Here is a 21,855-nt window from a genome sequence, read left to right as displayed (position 1 = left end):
TTTGCTACTTGAAGCCGCGCAAGAGGTATTAGGAGGCCAGTAGGCATTTTACGGAATTTCTGTAAACCCCCCCACAGTAACACACGCAACAACATACGACGGCGAAGAACGGCTTAAGGCTGCGGTGGGGTCATTCCACTTCCAAATTCAACAAAAAAAAGGTCTGCTCCTCTATCGCTATGTCTGTTTTCTGTCTTTTTTTTCTGCCGCGACAACGAACCTACAACAGGCACCAGAGAAACGAAGGGAGAGGAAGCCACACAACTATTCGGCGCGCACACTTTGTCCCACATCGATTCCGTGACGTCCACCAACAACAACAACAACAACGAGCCCCAAAACTGCAGAGTGCCTTCAATATATTCGTTCCGTTGTTGTTATAGCGCGTTTGTTGATCGCAGGCTGTTAGACAGCTGGCCACCAGGACGGTGGCCTTGTTGCAAACAAACCCCGGAATTCCCGCGAGCAGCCTTTCCGGATCCGCCAAAAAAGGCCCCAATTTTGCACCTACCACCACACAAACGTGCCTTTCGTTATTGAGCCGTTCGGTTTTTGTTGGTTCTGTTTTGTTTCGGTAACTTCATTTTGTTGTCGTTTTTTGGAGTGGGGGAGTACTGCGAGGACACATCTTCTCGCAGCTCGCAAATCCCTTCTCTCTCTCTCTCTCTCTCTCTCTCTCTCGGCCGCGATCTCCTAACTCTCCTACACGCTCGCGCGCGTTTGTTGCGGTGTTTTGCCTGGACGAGTTGATGCAGAGCAACCAGCGCAATCAGGCACAGGCACTCACTACTCACAACAGTGTGTTGGCGTGTGTTTGCTGTGCCTGCCTACCGTTCAACATCGCAAGTAGGCGCCGCCGTTGCGCCCCGCAGCAGTAGAGCAACAAGACGCGGACAGGCAAGACGTTCCCGGTTTGTGCCTTGGGTATTTTCGAACGCTTCTAAGTTCTTCGCACGGACGACGCCAAAGTCCTCTCACATCCGTGCGCTACCCCTCCGTGTGTGTGTGTATGTGTGTGTGCATTTGACCCGTGTGTCGGTGTGCGTGTGTTAATAGTTATAATAGACATTTTGCTGTAAGAAATTCGTCCGGAGACAGAGAGGGATTTCCAGGATGGAGCAACTGGTGCCGACAGACGACGACGTGGACGACTGGTAAGTTGTGTATTTGGAAAGTAGCTGCACCCTGCTTCTAGTAGAGGTTCCTGTTTCAGGGGAGAAGTTATCCGAGGTGGCTCTAACGGTGCAGATTATGCTCAGCCTGCTACGATTCTCCATTGCTGGAAAACTACTTCAGCAATCGTCCATAAACAACTGGCAAAGAGTGTGGTGGTTAGGAAGCCTCGCACGGTAGTTGTTTCCCTGCGGCTGAGAGAGAAAACAGCCCGGCAAAACACAATCGATGGTTTAATTTATCATTTCCTACGGCACCATCACGGCTAACCACGAACTCTGATGCTGAGGTTGAAGGATTTTGTAGCTCGAGTGAAGTGCCGTTAGCCACAGCAACAGCAACCATTTGTATTAATTTTTATGTCACTTCTCAGCCACACAAGAAGTTGCTGAGGTGTAAACCTGATTTGTAGGTGAATAATCGACAAGAACTGGCAAGAAGTGGGTTGATCCTTGAGCAAGTCCTTTGCAGTAAGCATATAAGTTAAGAGTGAGAGGAATACAACCAGAACCAGATGAATGTAGCTCCAGTATGTGGATGGTTGTTTGGTGGAATTTCCTAACTCTATCCATTTCTCTAAACGCAACATTCCAACCTAATTTTGCAGAACCGATTCTACGCGTCCACAACATCGCTGCCAACTCAGAGAACTGCGCGGTCACGATGGGATTGTGCAAAATTCAATGAAAGCATTTGAAACTTCCACCTACCGACCAGACCAAATAGCACACAACACGTGCAAATGAAAAGCGTACGACCTTTTGAACCTACAATTACTTCACTACAAAGGGAGGGGGGGGGGAGAGGGAAGAGGAGGGACGAAGCGCCCCAGTGGACGCAGTAGCACATTCGGAGTAGCTCTTGCTGTTGTCGGCGGGTTCGGTTACCGTCGTCCGCAAGGAATGTTCGCGGCATTCGAAACGCCTGTTTGGTGTGACAGTTGGAGCTTCGGTGGTCGAGGCTTACCTACTACTAGTTGTACTAGAGATATTTTAGGGAAGGTTGGGTTTTTGTAGTAGAGTTGGTTCGATTTTTCCCTAAATAGAGAGCACCACCGAACACCGCCGAGCCTCAGTTCCTGGAGGTTAGAGGAGGACTTAAAAAAATCGATTTTTATCGTTACACTTTTGTTGACAGGGTGCAGACCATGTTCGGTTCCTAGCTTCAAGCGAATGGGGAAAGCAGCTTGAGATCCGTTAGACAGTCCGCAATGCAAACCACACACACACACATGCTCTCCCTGCTACGGCTTCAATTCTGTTTGTGGGTTTCTTGACTGCCGTTGGCAACTCTTTCGTTAAATGTTCGCATTAGTGTTGGACACATTACTGCCGGCCCGTTCACCGACGCACTAAATGGTCAGCATTTGGTCAGCTCCAAACAGTTGCACAGTGCGCAACTTATCACATTTGACATCTACAAACTCTCTCCCCCCCACCTCTCCCAGGCCACTCTGACTGTCCTTACTGACGCAAAACTCAAAAGCTTTTCCAAGCTGTTTTCCAACTGTTTTCCGTGTTTCGTGTGTGCATTCCATGACTGCATTTACGCTTGCGACACACACACACAAATTGGGGTTATGAAACGAATTCCTCATTCTCGTCGCTGTCCATCTCTCTCCCTCCCCCATTCTGCAACTGACAGATCTCACCCACTATGGACGATAAATGATCTCTTCGGCGGTCGTCTGTTCGCGCGCGCACCGTTTTCCCTCCGCGCGTCGCTTTCGAACTTTCGGACTTTTCGGCCGGTGCCGCCGCGCAGGATGGCCATGTTGTTCCAACATTAATCCCAGCGAAAAACTGAACGGCGTGTTACGGGCGTGTGTAGTTATTGGAGTGCACACATATACACCACCCCCAGCACGGACGGACGGACGGAGAAGGTGCGACGAAGGGCCAACTAATTATGTCGGGCTCGCTCGCACGCTCTCTTGACCATTGGCCTCACCCGCGTGGGCATAAGGGCGTAATGGGCAATAACACGAACGGTTCGTTTCGTTTGTTTGTTTATTTGTTTATGGGCACTGGGTGTTTGTATGGATGTGGCTGTGTGGCTGTATGGTCTGCTGTCCCTGCCGAGAGGACTGCAATTGGGGCGGCTGAGCAAATGCAGCCGCACTCGAGAGCGTGCAGTAAAAATAATGCGAACTTGTGTGGGTTACACATTACACACTTGGTCGTCGCTGCAATTTCATCGGGACGCACACACACACACACAGAGGGCAATTTTATTCGACGGCAAACACATCCTGTCCGAATGGTTGTCTCCTCCGCCATATCCCGCCATGCAAGGCAGACAGACCGAAGGAAACGGAAAGGAATTAATTGGAATTTTTGACCACAATTTAATTTGCTCCGGTCAGTTCGTCGTCGAAGGGTGTGAGTGACAGAGAGAGACACACACGCTCAGTTAGTGGTAGTTGGAGTCAAAATAAATGTCCCTTATGGGGAGATGAAAGTAACGGAAAAAGGCGTGACAAGTGGATGGGTGAAGCCCATAACCACAATAAGGACAATAAAAGGCGTTAACTGGTGTCAATCGGGGCAATAAACCCCCCCCCCCCCCGCTGCAACCGAAGGCATCGGGAAACTTCGGAGGAGAGACATAAGTCGGCAAAAATCCACTCCCCCTGGCCTGGGGAATGTGTTGAGGGCATCAACATTCCAGCGAGGCTGTGGCGTTGGAGTTGGAGAGTTGGATGTCTGTTCCGAATTTATAGACTCTTTCCTATGTGTCCTATATCAAGTGCAAGTGAGGAGAAGTGCTAAGGGTATTGGAGAGACGAGCCCATTTACTCTGACGGTCGCTTAAAGTTATTCGCTTAGGGCAGCCGCAGTTTAGACTCTTGGCACAGCTGAAGTTAATGCTCCACAATGTTCGACACACTGGTCCGATTCGCTACTTATTGGTTCTCTAAATGTGTGCTCTGTGCCCGGGGGGGCACATCGATTCGAGTCGCTGATCCGTTCCATCGGTTACCCTCTTTGAATGGACTTTCTGTTTTTTTTTAGTTGAAAGCTTTCGAGCTGAAGCAGCAAAAGTTGAAGCTCCTATTTTTTTTTTTGTCGGTTATTTCCATCGTTTGTCAATAGCTTCAATACAGTATCATTCACTAAATGATGTCCCACACACACACACAGACACACACACCGCCCATCACAGCGCTTGTTTTCTAGCGCCGTAAAGTTGGCCACCAGGCGTCTCCATCGAGGTTGGAGCAAATCCCTCCGCCCCCCCTGCACTAACCCCGGTATCGAGTTTCACCGTGCGGAACGGATTCTAATGGATGATGGATTGTGTGCCATCTCTATAACGCGCCTCCCACTAGCTGCTTTGTGGACGACGCCACCGCACTTTCTAACTATGTGTGTGTGTCATCCCAAAACTCATTAGACGACGGACAGATAAATGAACTATCCCCATGGAAACCTGGTGGCACGGGCTGCTCCTGCCGAACGAACGGGATATTGTTTTGTTTTGTGTTTGTTTTGTCCGCCGCGTGGCAGCACCACCAAGCGTTCCATTACCAGGGGAAAAACAAAACCAAAAACACGGTTGGATAATTTGCACTGACAGCAAAAAGAAGTGTTTTCGTTCGATCTCTCTCTCACTCTCTCTTTCTCTCTCGCTTAAAATTGATCACGCTGTAATCCGCCCCGTCATCATTGCCATAATTCAATGCATCCGCTAGTCCGGCGGATGGTCCCGTTGCGAGCCAATCAATGAATCAATGCTCGTGCTTCAGCGCCCAATTAGAGCAATTCCAGGGTGAGATTGATTCCTTGGCGAGGAGGAGAAGCAGGAGCAGGTCTGCTCAGCGTGTGTCTCTGCATCTTGCTGACCTTTCGCGTCCTTCGGGTTTTTGGCAAGAGGGACGTGTGAATGCGAAACACGTCTGTGTGGGAAGAAGGGCTGGGATATATTAACACTTTGGTGATCGTGATGCCGCCTTCCCGCCGGGAATGCGATTGTTTGTGGGTAAATATGTGTTGCCTTCTTTAGTGTCCTCCCGCAGCAGCAGCAGCAGCAGCACCCTCCGCCTGCTCGTGCTGTGGATAAAATGGGTATGATTTATTTTTACCAATCGAGGGGTGGAGAGAGAGAAAGAGACATCTTTATGCCCGACCGAATTCAATTCCGATCATTCTGCAGGAAGAGAGGCAAGTAAAGGGGAAGAGAAACGCATTGACTCTAATTAGGATGATTGAACGACATGGCATGGGCGCGGTGCAGTTGTAGAAGGGAAGGGAGGGTTGTATTCGGTATCGGTTATCCGAGCCCACGCTGCCGGGACAGCCTGTCCGTCCCGTCGTTTGATGGACATCTCAAAAAGGCAGCCGTAAAAGGGGGTCATTTCGCTGCATGAAGGCATCACACACAAAAAATGGCCCACACAGAGTCCTGTCATTCTCCGTTGCCCAAGAGCCAAAGTGTGCGGAGAGGCTTGATGGCGAAAAGTGTTGTCACCATGGAGAGGCTGTAACTAATTCCAGCGATGTTCTTCAACGCTTGCAGCAGAGCGTTCGCAACGGGGCCGAACCGGCACAACCAGGTTGCCGTAGAGCAACAACGGTTCATTCTCAGCATCAATTAACGGTACGGCTGGTTAGGCCGAGGGGGCTCTTCTATTTGCCGGCAGAGGCTGAGCAGAAAAGTATGAATGTTTGACGTATCGATTTCCCCAAAGGTGCAACTGTAATTAATACAGGCGAGAAATAGCCTCCAGCAGGACACGTCAATCCTACGCTATTTTCGCAGCAAAACAGGACAGCTGGCATGTCAGTTTGAAGAGTTATTTAAAGGGTAGCAGGTATAAAGAGGAGTTCATGGTAAATACAGACGTTTTATCTTTCGATTTTCAATTAAAAACACTAAGAAATCTTTAAAAAACATTCCAGTCAAGCTTGGAAGACGTTTTTCCCCAAAAATCCAAGCCAAACTGTAGTCGCAGTGAGCTTCCATGGTCGTCCACCCAAATTCAATTAAAGCTTGTATGTTTCTCCACTCGTTCGGTAGGGGAGAGCCCGCCTGCTGCTCATCAGTCGAGATAAATTAGAAGGAAATGAAACATAAATTACGGAAATGAGCAAAACAAAAGCCAAAACGACGGTGAGAATCTGCAGCAACAACTGGGATGGAAGAAAGATGAACAGAAACAAAAAAGAAAACACAAACAAAATCCTCCGAAAATGCGACAGACTTATTCAATTACTTCGATTCGCTCGTTCGGTGGTGTGTGTGTGCCGGCTCGGCGGGTGGTGGTGTTTGTTGTTGTAGTACGACGCATTCCGATGGGCGGAAGGAGTTAATTTTCGCATCAAGTCAAAGCCGGTTTCAATCAGAGGTCGGATTGTGCGGCAGAGCACTGGGACTGGGTGTTGAAAACTGCTGCCTCCCTGCGGGGAACGGTAATCTTCGTCTTTGTTTTTTTTTTCTTTTCTTATCGCTAACATGGACAAATAAATTATCTTGTTATAGATTACAAAGTGGGAGAGAGAGAGGAAGAGAGAAAGAGCAGAAGAGAAAGGGAGAGGGAATACGCACACACCTATTGCCAGCTTCCTTCCCAAAGCTCCCCCATGTGGCACTGGTTCTTATCCTCATTATCACTCTCTTTGCTTAGGATAAAATAGGAGGAAAGGGGAATTTGGCTAAAGTTTATGTCCATTTTTTTATTTTGCACTGCTTTGCCTTTTCCCTTCCTCCGTTAAACATCGCTTAGATAAAGTTTGGCTAACCAAAGTCGAAGGGAAAAGTTTCCGCAGCAAGCCCAAAAAGAATCCAACAAATTATTCTGCTCGCATCGGCCGAGGTCCGCTGGCCAACTGAGTCTGCCTGAGAAAGTTCTCCCGGCTTCCCGTCAAATGACACACACCCGGAGCCAAAAGCGAACCACCGCCAGCAGCAGCCGGGGAATTGATTTTAAAAGGATTATTTTTCCATTAGGGTTCAGCTCAAAATTGAATTCATTTTAATCAATGGAAACCCGGCGGGGAGCGTTTTTTTGGTGGCCCTAATTTTTTTTGTCGAAGGTTCCCTCTGGAGCAGTGTGCGCAGTCCCGCGCATACCGAAACACCACTCCCGAAACGAGTGGAGTGTCCTGTAGTTTGTGGGATGATTTTTCGTTTCCCGTTTGTAGTACGAGCAGCAGAGTTCTTCTCTGTTTTTTTTGTGTGTGTCCGTTGTGCTTTGTATTCCTCTTTGCCGGATGTTCCAGTTTTTCGTTTGATCCTGCCCGAGCGCGAGTGTGTGTCATCGGAATGTCGGTCGGTGTGAAAGTACGCCATGATGGCATTTTGAAACCGGACGGATCAGTTTGCCGGACACTGGGAGATGTAGATTGACAACAAGACAACCACAGCAAAAACGAACGAAAAAATAAACATAATGTCGTAGCATAATTGGCAGCAGAATAAATGGAGCATAATGAGAGGGGGGCGAGAGAGGTGGAAATTTGGGACAAACCAACAAAGAAAAAAAGCATGGAAAATGTGTCAATAATTATCGGACATACGGCTTCGTGGAGGCAGTTTTTTGGGGCTTATCAGGGAGGATGCTGTAGCATCTAATAAGCATCCGTTTTCGTGTCTCTTTTTTCGAGGCTCGCCAACAAACGATTGGTAGATGAAAAGCTCGTTTTTTTTTTTTGTATTTTCTAAATTCATTATGAAGTGGTTTTTCGGGGTCTTAAAATGTGAGAATCCATTCACGCATAGAAAGCTGGTGTAATTACTGCTCGATTGCAAGTGTGATCCAAGTGAAAATCATAAGCTTAAATAATCCACCACAGCACAGAAGAACTTGCAATAGGAGAAGCAGCAGGAGAAAGACAATTTGCGATGACCACGCCGGGAACTCCCCAATCATTTACAGACCTGAAAGAAGAAACCCAAGAAATAAATGGGAACACGAGCATGGAGAGAGAGGAAAACGAAAATAATTTTACAGACGACCATCAAATTAATCATTCACACACACACAGGGAAAGAACAGGGCGCGACAGGGACAGACCATAGAGAGACGAAAGGTGTGGTGTAAATTTTCACGGCACTGGTGATCCCTGGAGCGAGTTTTCCGGCCCTGCCGTCTTGTGGAGAGACTTTATTTGCTTTCGGTTGTTGGTTCTATTTTCCTTCCCTGTTTCGTTTCATCTGAGTGTGAGACACAGGACCACAGCGATAGCTGGTGGTAAAGCGACGCATTCGCGCCAGATTGGGCCGCCATAGCTAGCGGAAGTAGTGGCCTCCGGGAGGACGCATGAAGAACTGTTGGCTTCGTAGATAAATAATAAGCAAAACAGTTAGCATGGAACGGAATGGAACGGAAAAGGATCGGATTGGTCATCGTGTTGGGCGGCGGGGACGACCCCTTCGTTGTGTTGTGTTGGCCTGCAAATGTTGACAGTTTTCCGAGTTATTGCATTTTCCCAGGATGATCTGGGAGTGCGCCCTCTCTTTCGCTCGTGAAATAGTGGAGAAGACTATGTGCCATTTCCCCAAGAGTTTGGGTACCATTCCAAGAAAAGTGCTCGTGCCAGAGTGCTCCCGAAGTGAACCTGCTGGTCAGTTCATTAGAGTGTTGGGAAATTTATGCTTTCATTCATAAATTAAACGTCCCCGAGTGGCACTGGCATCTTTGGTCGGGATTTCTCTATCTCCGGAAGGAATTCTTGTGCTTGCCTTTAAAGTTTATCCAAAGAAGCCTGAAACGCTGCTTAAGAAGGAGTTCCGCCACACCATCGCCGGGGGTTGCAAAACAAAAAAAAAAAACAAACTCCAGCACACCAAAAATCAATCAATCATCAACCAGGAGTGCGTAAAGGCAGCGAAAGAGAGCAGGCATTAGGGAACAGAGCGCGTAAGACGACGACGTTATCGCGTGAAGTTTGCCATTTGCCGGGCGGTTTTGAAAAGTGCGGCCCTTTTACCTTTCATTATCGATCGAAGCCGACCACAGCACAAGCAGCGCGCGCCCGTGGTAGATTTCATTTAACAAATGCCGATTTTTCTCTTTTCCGATGAAAAGAAGGCCGCAATTTGAAAGAAATTGAAACTACCCACCACTCACACTCCCTCTTTGGCAGCGCGTTTGAAGAAGCAATGCTATCGATTATCGTCTTTGCGGACATCGTTTCCAGAAGCCGTGGTAGGTTGAATCTAATGAAGATGGAGAGCGCGCATTCCGTAATTCATTCTAAATGCCCGCGACTCTCACGTGACAAGAGGTACAAGCGGTGGAGTGTGTGTGATTAGGGGAAGGAAGTACACTGAGTGGAGTCGTCAGCAGAAGAGAGCCTGCTATGTCCATAAACCATCGCTTGCCGGTCGCTCTCGACGTTGAATTTTAACAAACGACCATCCGGAGGGACCCATTCTGGGGCGGGCTCGGGGATGAAAAATGGTTCCAAAAAGCGGTCGACTGTTGAGTTTTCGCTTCTGGTGGCATTTAAACAGCCACATATGTCTCGCCGTGCTCGTATTATGGGGGGTGTGCTTGTTGATAACGTCAAAACGTTGCACTGTACATAGCCGCGCATGTATGAGGTGGACTTAGTTGACTTCTTCGCTGTGTAACGCTGCGCGTATCTAGACCATCGACGTCGTCAACTTGCACCGACATTAGTGGAAGGTTTTTGGGCTGTTTGGCTCCACACACACAAACACACCCGGGTTGACCAAACCCCGATAAGAGCGAGCAATGTATGTATGCTCCACACATAACCTCCTCTCCACCAGTGTGCAGTGCACAGGCATCACAAAAGAATGGAATTTTAATCCTTCTTAAAGCAGCTCATAAGCTCCGTGTGGCACATGGAAAACATGGAGTCGACGATGACGACCACGATGCCGTCGCATCACGCGTCACGAAGAGGGATTCAAATCAACATTGACAACAAACTTCTTCTGTATATACATGCCTTACTATCCTACCAGTCTTGCCTGGGCAACATCATACTCCAAGACCACGTCAAAATCGTCGTGGTGTGGTTCCCCCCCCCCCGACCGTTCTTGAGGTATTGGCGGCTCCACTTTCTCCTACACGCGCGCGCCCCTCGTTGTCCCGTCGCTTACTCCCACGACAGGGCTGTGACGAAATGTGACTATTGTTTCTGACAGCAGTTCTGCCGCTGCTACGGTCTCGTTGGCTTTTTATGTAACGCTCGCGCAAAAGCAACACTCGAGTGGAAATGTGGCCGGGCGGAAGGAAGGATTGTTTTTCGACCCACTGACTACTACCCGCTGTTATGAAGGGTAAAACGTGGAAGAGGGGGAGCACAGGAGCACAACGAGGGAAACAGACTTTCACGTTTGCTGCAATGTTTCGCGCAAACCCTCCAAACCCCACCAGTGCGTCTCTTTCCCTCGGTGGTACTGTGAGAAGGAAAAATTGGAAAACTCAACGTGCGCTTGTGTTGGTGTGGTGTCTAGTTTACACTCCCAGCACAAGTGATAAATCGCTTTTCTCATATCCACCCGACTCTCGCCCTTTGCATGTGTGTGTGTGTGTGTGTGTGTGTGTGTGTGTGTGTGTGGTGTGTGTGTGTGTGTGTGTGTGTGTGTGTGTGTGTGTGTGTGTGTGTGTGTGTGTGTGTGGTGTGTGTGTGTGTGTGTGTGTGTGTGTGGTGTGTGTGTGTGTGTGTGTGTGTGTGTGTGTGTGTGTGTGTGTGTGTGTGTGTGTGTGTGTGTGTGTGTGTGTGTGTGTGTGGTGTGTGTGTGTGTGTGTGTGTGTGGTGTGTGTGTGTGTGTGTGTGTGTGTGTGTGTGTGTGTGGTGTGTGTGTGTGTGTGTGTGTGTGTGTGTGGTGTGTGTTGTGTGTGTGTGTGTGTGTGTGTGTGTGTGTGTGTGTGTGGTGTGTGTGTGTGGTGTGTGTGTGTGTGTGTGTGTGTGTGTGTGTGTGTGTGTGTGTGTGTGTGTGTGTGTGTGTGTTGGTAAAACACGGTCCCTATATCAGTGTGTGAGTGTAGACTGCGCAGAAGTCACCCCTTGAAGCACGCACACACACACACACACAGAGCCAAAAAACCGTCGGACAGCAACCCTTGTAGGGATGTGGTGTACCATAGTAGGCTGCTTTCCAGCGGGGTAGGGGTTGAATTTTCCTTCCCTTCATGTTTGGGCCGTGTCGTTTCACTCACTCACACACCGACGGGGTGCGTTTGTATTGGTAGGATTTATTTGGTAAAGGATCAAGCGTACAACTGTCGCCGTTCGTGGTACGGCGGACGGTCGTTTAGTTGATGCTGTACCACCGAGGAAGTAGCAAGCCATGCAAGAGCAACCCCGAGTCCGTGAAAACGCATAAAGTTTGAGAGTTTCGGAAGCCTTCTTGAAGTTTTCATTTAACCATTGTTTGTGACATTTCGAAGAAGTGTGAATCGTTGCTGTTCGAAGGAAACTCCTCGTGCTTTGAAGCAAAAGAGAGAAGGACTTGTGTGAATTTTCTTTTACGTAAGATTTTCCTTTACCGTGAAGCTGGGTATGTCCCTTTTTTAACGGTAGGCATTGGAAAAAGTGTACTCCTCTCTTTGTGTGTGTCTGTCTGTGTGTGTGTATGCTTCTCTGTGTAAACGATAAGTACTGAAGGATAATACGATTATAGGTGGTGAATCCCTTCCGTAAATATCGGCGTGTAATGCCCGCTGCCTGTGTCGGTGGCGTGTGTTGGTAACCGTGTCGGGTGTGTCGTGTTGTGTATATCGTATCACCGGCGCACTACTACCACCACGACACTACTCCCTCATTCCCTTTTTCCGCGAAGTCAGTGGGAAATAAGAAAGGAATGGAAACGTTGTGTTTTTCCTCCAACATCAACTCCCCGTAAAATGCTTTCCAATTGTAAAAGTTGGTGCGGTTCGGGTGAACTAAAAAAACGGAGGAAAAACTAACCTCACAAAAAAAAACTCGAACGATTGATTTCACCTCAGCTGTCACTCGGGAAACTATGCTGCATTTAATTAAGTGAAAGTGACAGCGGATAATTTGAAACGGTGGCCGGAAAAGCTGTGCGCAATCGAACTCTGACACATACACACACAGGCGCGCGCGCGTTCGGTGGAAAAATAAAGCAAAAATGTGTACCAGCAAATGGTGAGTTTCTGTTTTCTAGCTTATAAAAAAACAATATTTTTACCTATTCGAAACTTTCGGCACTTACTACTAAATCCTTTCGCCTGATTGAATTGATGGCAGTTGGATGTAACAACAGTATTTTCGGTTAAAGTGCTCTCGCTTTTTTTTTAAAGCACATCACCGTAAATCCCACTTTACATTCAAACTGAACTACTACCACGTACCGGAAAACGCAACCTCCAACTCCTCCTATCAGGGGAAAATTCCATTTTGTCTCTGTTTGAGTGTAGGCAAAAAGGCCCGATAGAGAATAATGGAGACGAGAAGTGCCTAGGGGGAATCGAACTCTCTGGTACTGGAAGTTAATGAGGCTTGACGACTAAACGGGGTACATCCGGGGCAGGATGGGTAGAGTTACCTTTTTTTTTTCTTGCTTCGATTAACCAGGAAAATCGAATTTACCCCACGGGTAATGATGATCGTATCCTCGTACCTCAATCTGATTATTCCGGGAAGATAGTAGAAAATATTTAAGGTGAAATTTGAAAGAATCACTTTAACCTTCATTCAAACCAAACAAACAAATTCCAAACACGCCAATACCGGGAAGGACACGCAATGCTAAGAAATTAAGGTTTAACTAAAAAAGAAAAGAAAAGAAAAGAAAAAAAGGGACTCCTTGTTGATTTGTCTCCTCGGCTTTTTTTAGGAAAGATGTCATCTTGTCCTCAGCAGGTGGCCATCTTTTGTAAAGAAAAAAGCAACAAACAACAACAGCGTGTTGAAAATGGATAAAGTTGTGCAAAATTGTCCTGTTTCTTTATCCTGCTCAAGAAGTGTCCTTCCGGCATTCGCCCAAAGCACGAGCGTGTTGTGTACGTTGTTCTGTGTGCAAATTATGATAATTTTATGCATCTCGCTTTGGTGCTTTTTTGGAGAAGGGCCTTAGCTTTCTGTGTGATATGATTTTCTCACCATGCGCGCGCTCTACCTTTCAAGAGGATGAAAGGGAACGATCCGCCCTATATCCTATTTTTCTGCCGAATAAGCAATAAATTCAATTCAGGCAGAAGGTATGCAAAACTCTATCTCGCCGCCTTCACATAATGGATTGATTTTGTGCGGTACTCTGAAGTCCCTCCCCCCCCCCCCCCACCCCCCACGTCATCATGGTCACAGTGTGTGATATAGGGCCGATGTGTTGGAAAATTCACATCATAACATCACCCTCCGGAGCAAAACCTATTCGGAACAAATGGTTTAGTTAGGCCAGCCCTAAAATTAAATCAATTAAAACAATCGCTGCAGTTCCAGGTTGGGGTATGGTGGAGCGTATGTCCCTTCGGTGTCCAACTCGTCGACACCTCTGAGTGTGCAGTGTGGGTGTGTGTGCCGGTTTATTTCCGGTACACACGGTCGTCGTAGTTTGCAAACCCCTTTCGAAACAAAGCCTTAGTACAAGCGGTGTGCGTCCAACCACGGGCAACATCCGTGTGTCGTCGTTATCGTCACTCACCCCACACATCGGGGGTTTTTCTGCTAAAATCCGTCCGCCCTTCTGCAGAGCTCTGCAACGGAGTGCATCCGCCGTCGTCGTCACACACGTTGAGTTGTTGCACTGCTGGATAAGCAAGCGCGGGGGATCGATAAATTTGCATTAAGAATGGCGTCTCCCTTATCGTCGTTATCCACACCGGTGGAAATGCCGATAAAGTAGAGCCACCGGCTGTGTGGGGCGGTGACCACACATCATCTCCCACACAGAGTAGCGTGCATTATTTATAGAGCAATTGTGCATCGAATTGTGTGCAAACACCAATATACCCGCCACAACGCAATGGAGACTCAGGTGTGTGTGTGTGTCCCAGATATTCAGGTATGATTTTCAGTCAGTCAACAGGTTGTTCATTGATTCGATGGGTTTTGATGAATTGAATATCCATTGGGAGTGTTGTTCCAGGGCAGCATTCCACCGGTGAGAAGATAAAGATGTCGGTGTACTATCTCGCCTGCAAGCTCCAATCAATAAACAGATCCTTTTGATGTGTCGCTGTGTTTTGCGCTCAGTGCGACCCCAATCCTGGAAAGTTTTCGTCACGTTCGTTAACAGTAAACATGGCCTCCTCGATGCAACACGATACAGCGTGCACCTACCGACCCACTACTCAGCCAGCCCAAAGAGAGTGTGTGTGCCATCTCGATGGGTTTTTGTCGAAGCGCAAATATTGAACCGATAAACGTCGGAAGAATGGAACGGATGGCTTCCGTTTTGTGTGTGTGTGTGTCTGTGGCTCAGTGTGGAAAATGTGTATTAAATTACACACAAACACACACACGCACGGTAGGTGTAGGTGAAGGCAACACTGCTGTGTCTGCAATCGATAGGACGTTTCGTTTGGTAAACGGCTCCTGCCGCTGATACACCGGATCAAAGCTCGGCTCGAGTGCAGACTCTCCCCTCCCCAAGCAGGGCCTGTTTGTGATGGTTTAGAAATTAATCCTCGGGTTAGTTGTAGTTGTTGTTGCAGCACCAAGCAAGCAGGCATTATGTTACAAACTTGCCAAAGAAAAGCTCCCCGTTTAGTCTGTTTGTTCGCTCACATTTGTAATTACCAAGCAAAGGCTGGCGAACGCGACTCGCGAAGGAAACAATTTAAGGGCCGTCAGAAGGTGGTTTTTTAAAGCATTTGAAGCGATGTTACGCGCAGAATATACTGTGTCTTAGTAGTTTTGCTACCAACCGGTTACTCCCCTGCCTCTAAGATCTCTTCTTTTTCCTCCCTCCCGCGCCGAGACCGGAACACGGCAGTAAAGATGCCGAGAAGAATGGACGACCTCTTCCTTCCGTTTGCTGCTGTGTCGTCTTGCCGCCGAGACAGCAAAATATCGGCAGTTACCCTTTATTTTTGTGTGCACAATTGCTGGATTATTATCCCTTCGACGGTTCTTGCTTCCATTGCTTCCTTTCTTCCCTCCCAGGGGGTAAAGTGGTACCGGAGGTCCCTCACAACTCTTGACATCGAGCCCTAATATGCTGTGGGATCGGGCAAAAGAATTGTTCTCTCTGCTGTTTTCCCCGGCCCCTTTTATTCATTCGATGTGTCTTTATGTGTCTGCTCGCTTTCCAGCGAATGTTGCTAATCTTTCACCTGCAAAATACTGTGTTACTGCACAAACAGTCAGTTCAAAAAGAATCTCCAACACGGAGACGAGTGACAAAACCGAACCCCGCTTCATGGAAAAGCGCTTTTGCAAGCTGTTTTCTTATCAGCTTCAAAGGGCAATGGCCGTAAAAGCACTTGAGAAACACCACCGTGGCCGTTGGGGAGGGAAAAAAAGCCCTCCCCCTAGAAGAAGCTTTTCGGTTGCTTGCCAATAACCATTCATCTTTGCCTGTCGTCTTGTCGGTTTTCGGCCCTGCTGCAATCGAACATGTTCATGTGCTCTCCTGTTCAATGGGGAAATGAATGTATCTTCTCTCTCTTTATTCCGTTTCGAAATGGACATGGGGATTTTACTCGGTACCGCTTCGCTTTTCTTTGACGCCGAGATGACAAGAAGGAGACCGACTTTGACACCTTTTGAAAAACTCATCCAAGTAGCGCTTTGCTTTGTCGGGTTGTCCTGTGTGTGCATGTGGCGCTGCTTGCCAGCGAAAAGAAGGTTCTGCAGGGAAAAGGAAGCGGCTTCCTTGGGTGTGCGCAGGCGTCTCTTCCGTTGTTATGGTGACAATGGTGACGCTGCCGATGGAGAGATGGAGAGATGGATGGATGATGGTTGGTCGGTGTTCAACATACTGCTGGTGCTGCCTCATTCGAGTGGGCTAGTTTTGATGTCTATACGGCTTTCGATGACAGTTTGCTGGAAGAAAGTGTGGCGACGGATGTCTATCGGGGGTGTGCTTGATAGCTTTTTCTTATCGCTGCTGTGTGCTCCATGGGAAGGAAGCAGGAAGGCATGATGAAGAAAGGTGAGCGCCTTGGTTGTCGTCCTTTTGGACCTGGCGGCGCAGTATGTTTCAATTAATTTCTACGACCGGAAGTGTGACACTTCAGCCCGAGCAGCCATCTCTCTATATCTCTATCTCTCTCTCTGTGAGAATGGTTTGAGGTGTTCGGAGATGTATTCTTCGTACAAAAGCACAAGATGTCTTCCGTTGGAGACATCACTGTATTGCTTGTTGAACACCACAACAGTTGGCTGAAGGAACAGAAGCTTGCTTTCTCCGAATACTAACCCACCAACAACAGCTCACGAGAGCCGCCCTCGGCATTGTGCCATCTTCCTGCCGAAAAGTGAATAATCACATTAATCCCACCTCTGCGGTGTCAGATTAGGAAAATAAAATTAATGAACAACGGTCGGTTGGTTGCGCCTTGGTGCTCGTGTGGGGGCATGATTGGCGGCGATAGTTCCGCCAGCTTTTGGCTTCTGCTCGAAGCGCTCCAGATACACAACACTCGCCCATGAATCACACGCCTGTGGTGTTGTGGGAGTGGGGCCGCTCTGTGGAAGTGCTTAAATCCAATAGAATAATAATGGGTGGACCATTTTTCAGCCAAAGTCCATAAACGATAATGAGAAGCACAAGGACATTCTCACAACGGGCGACGTCAAGCGGTTTTCCATCAGCGGTTCCACCTCTCTTCCACCTTTGCTCCAGATCTCCAAGTGTTTCCCGCGCATCCCGGAATTCGTCTCGTTTCCTTCCGCATCGTTATCGATTTATCGAGTGTAGCGTGTTGTAGCGGCACAGGACGACTGACTGACTGGAGGCGGAGTGGCCGGACTCTTGTCGTGAGGCACTCACACTGCTGCTTGTGGAGCACGATTTATAGCCTCCCGCCATTTTCGATGGTAACATATTTTAATGTAACGGCTAATTTTCCACTCCACTGCAGCAACTTCGAGGGGGGGGGGGGGGAGGCTTAAGCATCTGGTTCCCCTTCCAGCGCAGTCCAGGAGCGAAAGGAACCGAAGATTAACCCCAATGTTGCTGGGCATGAGTGGCTTTCCTTCCTGCAGAGTTTTCGCCGGAAGAGCTGCTAGTGGCGCTGAACGGAGCTGCGCTCAACTTTTGCTTATCAGGTTCGGGAAAAACGTGGAAAGCAAACGAAAGAAAAACGTGACTACGATAATGCTTCGTGACTTACGCGACACTTCTTGGGTGCGTGTTGTGTGCCGCATGGAGAGGGGCTTCAGACATCCATCACACGGTGTGTAGTTGGCTCTTCACGGCTCTGCGGAGTGATTCCCCCCCGCTGGGTACTGGAGCAGGAGGGAAGAACGTTAAGAACACCGCTTGATGCGCTTTTTATCGGCCGTTTGCTGCTGCTTGTTGTTGCGGATTTTTAAGCGTAATGTGTTCCGAGCTGCTGAAATCATTCGAGCACAATCGCGAGGCCGCGTTTCGCCATCGATCGATGATGCATCTCGCTTTCGCGACCCGTGCCCATACCTTCCTCCTTTCTTCGTGGTGTGACGGTAGATGACGGATTTTATTTGTCCGCGTTTTGCAGTCCTTTTGCGGATACACACACACACACACAAGCGCGCCTGGCCATAGTGTCCTTTCGCGCATTGGCACTGCGGTTTGTGGAGCAGCGGTTGGCACTTGACGCGACTGTTGGAACTGTCTGCCTGGTGACAGGCATTCGGCCCTCCCATCCCATCCCCCCGGACACATATACGATAAATTGTGATTTATGATGCTTTCGACACGCGCTCGCCGAGGAGATGGCAGTGTACGATGCAGCTGATCTGGTGGATGGATCGCTTGCCGCCGTCGCACGCTGTGTTGGGGGTCTTTGGTAACCGCGAACCACAAAACTGTCGCCTGAACAAATGGGCACGGTATGGAAGGGAAGTGGGTGAGGGGAAGGAGATGATGCTCTGTTGGTCAATTTATGTGTTTCCAATGTGTTCGGATGATTTTGAGGTTTGATGCTTTTTCTATTGGGACCGTTTGGGAAGTCCATAGTTGAATGGGGAAACGAGCGCTAATGACTGCGTGACGACGAGGTTTGATAAGGAAATAATAGCATTAAACTGGACCGTGTCTATGTTAATCTGGGTGTGAGCCTGGTGTGTCTATGAAAGGCAGTTCTAATTCTGTGGAATTAAATTCAATTGTGTGTTCTTTTTCTATTGATTTCAAACAAAAAAAACTAATGATCAACTGCATTTGCATGTTCTCTTCTAATTGATGTGCAGCATCGCTAGAGCAGCCAGCACGATAGCAGCAGCTCGGGCCGGAGAATGTCCACACTTTCCCTCCGGATCAGCCTCGAGGGAGGCCGGGTGACAAAGACGATCCAGTTCGACCCGAGCACGACCGTGTTCGATGCGTGTCGCATCATCAAGGACAAGTTCGCGGAGGCGGTACAGGGGCAGGCGCAGGAGTTTGGCCTCTTCCTAGCGGACGATGACACCCGGCAGGGCGTGTGGCTGGAGCCGGCCCGCAACCTGGGCTACTACATGCTGCACAACCACGATGTGCTCGAGTACCGACAGAAGCACCGGACGCTGCGCGTGCGCATGCTGGACGGTGCGGTCAAGACGATCCTGGTCGACGATTCGCAGCCGGTGTCGCAGCTGATGGTGGTGATCTGCACAAAGATTGGCATCACCAACCACGAGGAGTACGGGCTGGTGCGCGAAGACCCGGAGGCGCAGAACGAGAACCAGCCCGACAATCGCTCCAACACCGGCACGCTCACGCTGCGTCGCAAGGCGCAGGAGAAGGAGCGGGACGCGAAGATGGAGAGCTTGCGGAAGAAGCTGCGCACGGACGACGAGATCAACTGGGTGGACGTGGGCAAGACGCTGCGCGAGCAGGGCATCGACGAGCAGGAGACGGTGCTGCTGCGGCGCAAGTTCTTCTACTCCGACCAGAACATCGATTCGCGCGACCCGGTACAGCTGAACCTGCTGTACGTGCAGGCGCGCGATGCCATCCTGGACGGGACGCACCCGGTCACGCAGGACAAGGCGTGCGAGTTCGCCGGCATACAGGTGCAGATCCAGTTCGGGGACCATAACGAGGCGAAACATAGACCCGGATTCCTGGAGTACGTATTGATTTTGTGTTAATCTTTTGACTCGAAGCAAATCTAATGGTTTTTGCTTGTTTTATTTTGCTTCCCCCCCATTCACAGCTTGCGAGAGTTTCTGCCCGCCTCGTACGTGCGCACGAAGAACATTGAGCGGAAAATATTCGCCGAACACCGCAAGCTCGTCGGGCTGTCCGACCTGGACGCGAAGTACGAGTACACCAAGACGGCCCGCGAGCTGCCCACGTACGGTGTGACGTTTTTCCTGGTGAAGGAGAAAATGACCGGCAAGAACAAGCTCGTGCCCCGGCTGCTGGGCGTCACCAAGGACTCGGTGCTGCGGTTAGACGAAACGACGAAGGAGATCCTGAAATCGTGGCCGCTGACGACCGTACGCCGGTGGGGCGCGTCGCCCAACACGTTCACGCTCGATTTCGGCGATTACGCCGACTCGTACTACTCGGTGCAAACGACGGAAGCGGAACAGATCGTGCAGCTGATCGCCGGCTACATCGACATCATCCTGAAGAAGAAGCAGGCAAAGGACCACTTCGGCATCGAGGGCGACGAGGGCTCCACCATGGTGGAGGAAAGTGTCGCACCGTCAAAGTAAGCAGCGCTCGGACTATGTGAAACGCTCTCTAAGAATAGCCATTCCATGGGGTACTTTGAAGCAGACGATAAAGTTTTAGTGCCATTTGCATGCTCAGTGACTGGCGTGCAAACAGCTGCTGATAAGCGAACAGGCGGCACTGTGAATGCATTCTAAATCATTTATTTTGCACCATTTTTATCGCCTTCTTCTGAAGCAAACCTGTGTTAATGGACTATGGCGTTCATTTTATAAAATCTTTCAATAATGTTCTCGCTTCAATGTGTTCCTGTTCTTTCTCCTTCCAGAGCCACCTTCCTGCAGCACGAGGAGACGAACAAAGGTGGCAAGGTGGAAACCCATTCCATCGCTAAGCCAGCCATCATGCGCGGAACTGACGGTAAGCGGCCACGTTTTTCGATGCAATTTAGAAAGAACGCTTTTGTTAGAAAAAATAAAGCTATTCTTTTTATGTTACTGGATTTTCTTTTACGTTTCCATTACAGTCGATAAGTTTTATAATTTAATCGATTTTGTTTTCTTTCTTTTCTTTTTCTTTTTGGTTTCGTTTCCCATTGATGGATTGATCTTCGTGCGCAAAAAATTTTCGTTTCGGTGCTTGCGCGTGACCGGGTGTGTGTGTGTGTGTGTGATTGACCCTGTGTTGCTGGCTTCTCGATGATATGCACCTTAGGTGAACGGTCGTACGGTACTGGCGAGATGCAATCGATACAGTACGGTGCCATCGTCGGTCAGGTCAACCTGGCACACCAACCACCGATGGTGAGGGCAGACAATCTGCGCTTATTACACTTTCCTTTCCGTTAACACACTAACTGAACGTGCTGTTGTCTTTCGTCACTTTATGTTGTGGCCCAACGGCCGGGCCGAACGTGTCAGGGGTCATGAAGCTTACCCACCACTTTGTTTCGTTTCATCTCGTTTCATGCTGCGTGTAACCATTGTTGTCGTTGTCTACTACTAAAACAAAACATTAAACCCCGTAACCCCCTTCGAACCACCACAAAAACTACCAGACGTAGGTGAATTACAATTTTTCGGCCACCATTTAGCAAACTACTTACACTACTCACATTATCTCACCTACAATCAATCAAAAATCAGCATCAACTAACACATCACCTACACACAGACCCACACACACACACACTCACAAACGCATGCAAGAGGAGAGACAGGAAGCGGAAACTAACTTTGCTTTTATTCATTTCCGATTCCGTCTTTAGTTGCAGCAAACGCGCATCAGTTCGGTACTGTCCGAGCCACAGCGTGCACTGCTCGGGTACATTTCCGCCGGTCAGGATGCGCTCAACCGGGCGGAGAAGGATCTGGAGAGCAAGGTGCAGCTGCCACCGCTCGGTACCGATCCGGGCTCGTTGCAGTGGCGCGAGGAAACGCTCGACACGTCGAAGCAAACCGTCACGACGCATCTGGCCACGATGAATGCGGCGACGGCGCAGGTCGTGACCGCGTCGCAGCCGGACGAGATCGACCACGAGGCGGTCGGTGCGGCCGTGTCGCAGATCACGCAGAGCATCCCGGAGGTGACGAAAGAGGTGCGACTGATTGCCGCCCTCATGGACGATGACTGTACCGGCGATAAGCTGCTGGAAGCGACGCGCAAACTGTGCAATGCGTTTAGCGATCTGTTGCGCTCGGCCGAGCCGGAAAGCAAGGAGCCGCGCCAGAACCTGCTAAATGCGGCGACGCGTGTCGGTGAGGCGAGCGGACAGGTGCTGAGCACGATCGGCGAGGAGAGCGTGGAGAGCCGCGAGCTGCACGATATGCTGCTCGGGCTGGCGAAGGCGGTCGCCAACACGACGGCCGCGCTGGTGCTGAAGGCGAAATCGATCGCGGCCGTAACGGAGGATGAGGCAACTCGCAACAAAGGTAGGAAGCACGGGAACTAGATGCATACGGAGCGTGATATTAATGTTTATTTCTT

The 21,855-nt window shown here is 49.3% G+C and overlaps 1 protein-coding gene across 17 annotated transcripts in view; it reads left to right on the top strand.

Annotated features, from left to right (window-relative positions):
- LOC121591784 (talin-2) overlaps positions 1 to 21,855 on the top strand; it is a 64,560-nt gene that overhangs the window by 29,687 nt on the left and 13,018 nt on the right. For 14 of the 17 annotated variants that reach the window (XM_041912733.1, XM_041912735.1, XM_041912730.1 and 11 more), the window contains 5 exons: positions 18,459 to 19,315; positions 19,403 to 19,906; positions 20,198 to 20,289; positions 20,584 to 20,672; positions 21,137 to 21,800. In XM_041912733.1, coding sequence (XP_041768667.1) covers positions 18,504 to 19,315; positions 19,403 to 19,906; positions 20,198 to 20,289; positions 20,584 to 20,672; positions 21,137 to 21,800 — 2,161 coding nt within the window. In that variant the 5' untranslated portion in view covers positions 18,459 to 18,503. Of the gene's footprint in view, positions 1 to 229; positions 1,155 to 11,413; positions 12,264 to 18,458; positions 19,316 to 19,402; positions 19,907 to 20,197; positions 20,290 to 20,583; positions 20,673 to 20,926; positions 20,929 to 21,136; positions 21,801 to 21,855 lie in introns of those variants that run through there. The other 3 variants (XM_041912731.1, XM_041912742.1, XM_041912743.1) reach the window with 3 other exon arrangements.

The sequence above is a fragment of the Anopheles merus genome, chromosome 2L, assembly GCF_017562075.2.
Source record: "Anopheles merus strain MAF chromosome 2L, AmerM5.1, whole genome shotgun sequence".
Lineage (NCBI taxonomy): Eukaryota > Metazoa > Arthropoda > Insecta > Diptera > Culicidae > Anopheles > Anopheles merus.
The sequence above is the reverse complement of the archived record's forward strand: the minus strand, read 5'-3'. Positions and strand labels throughout refer to the sequence as shown.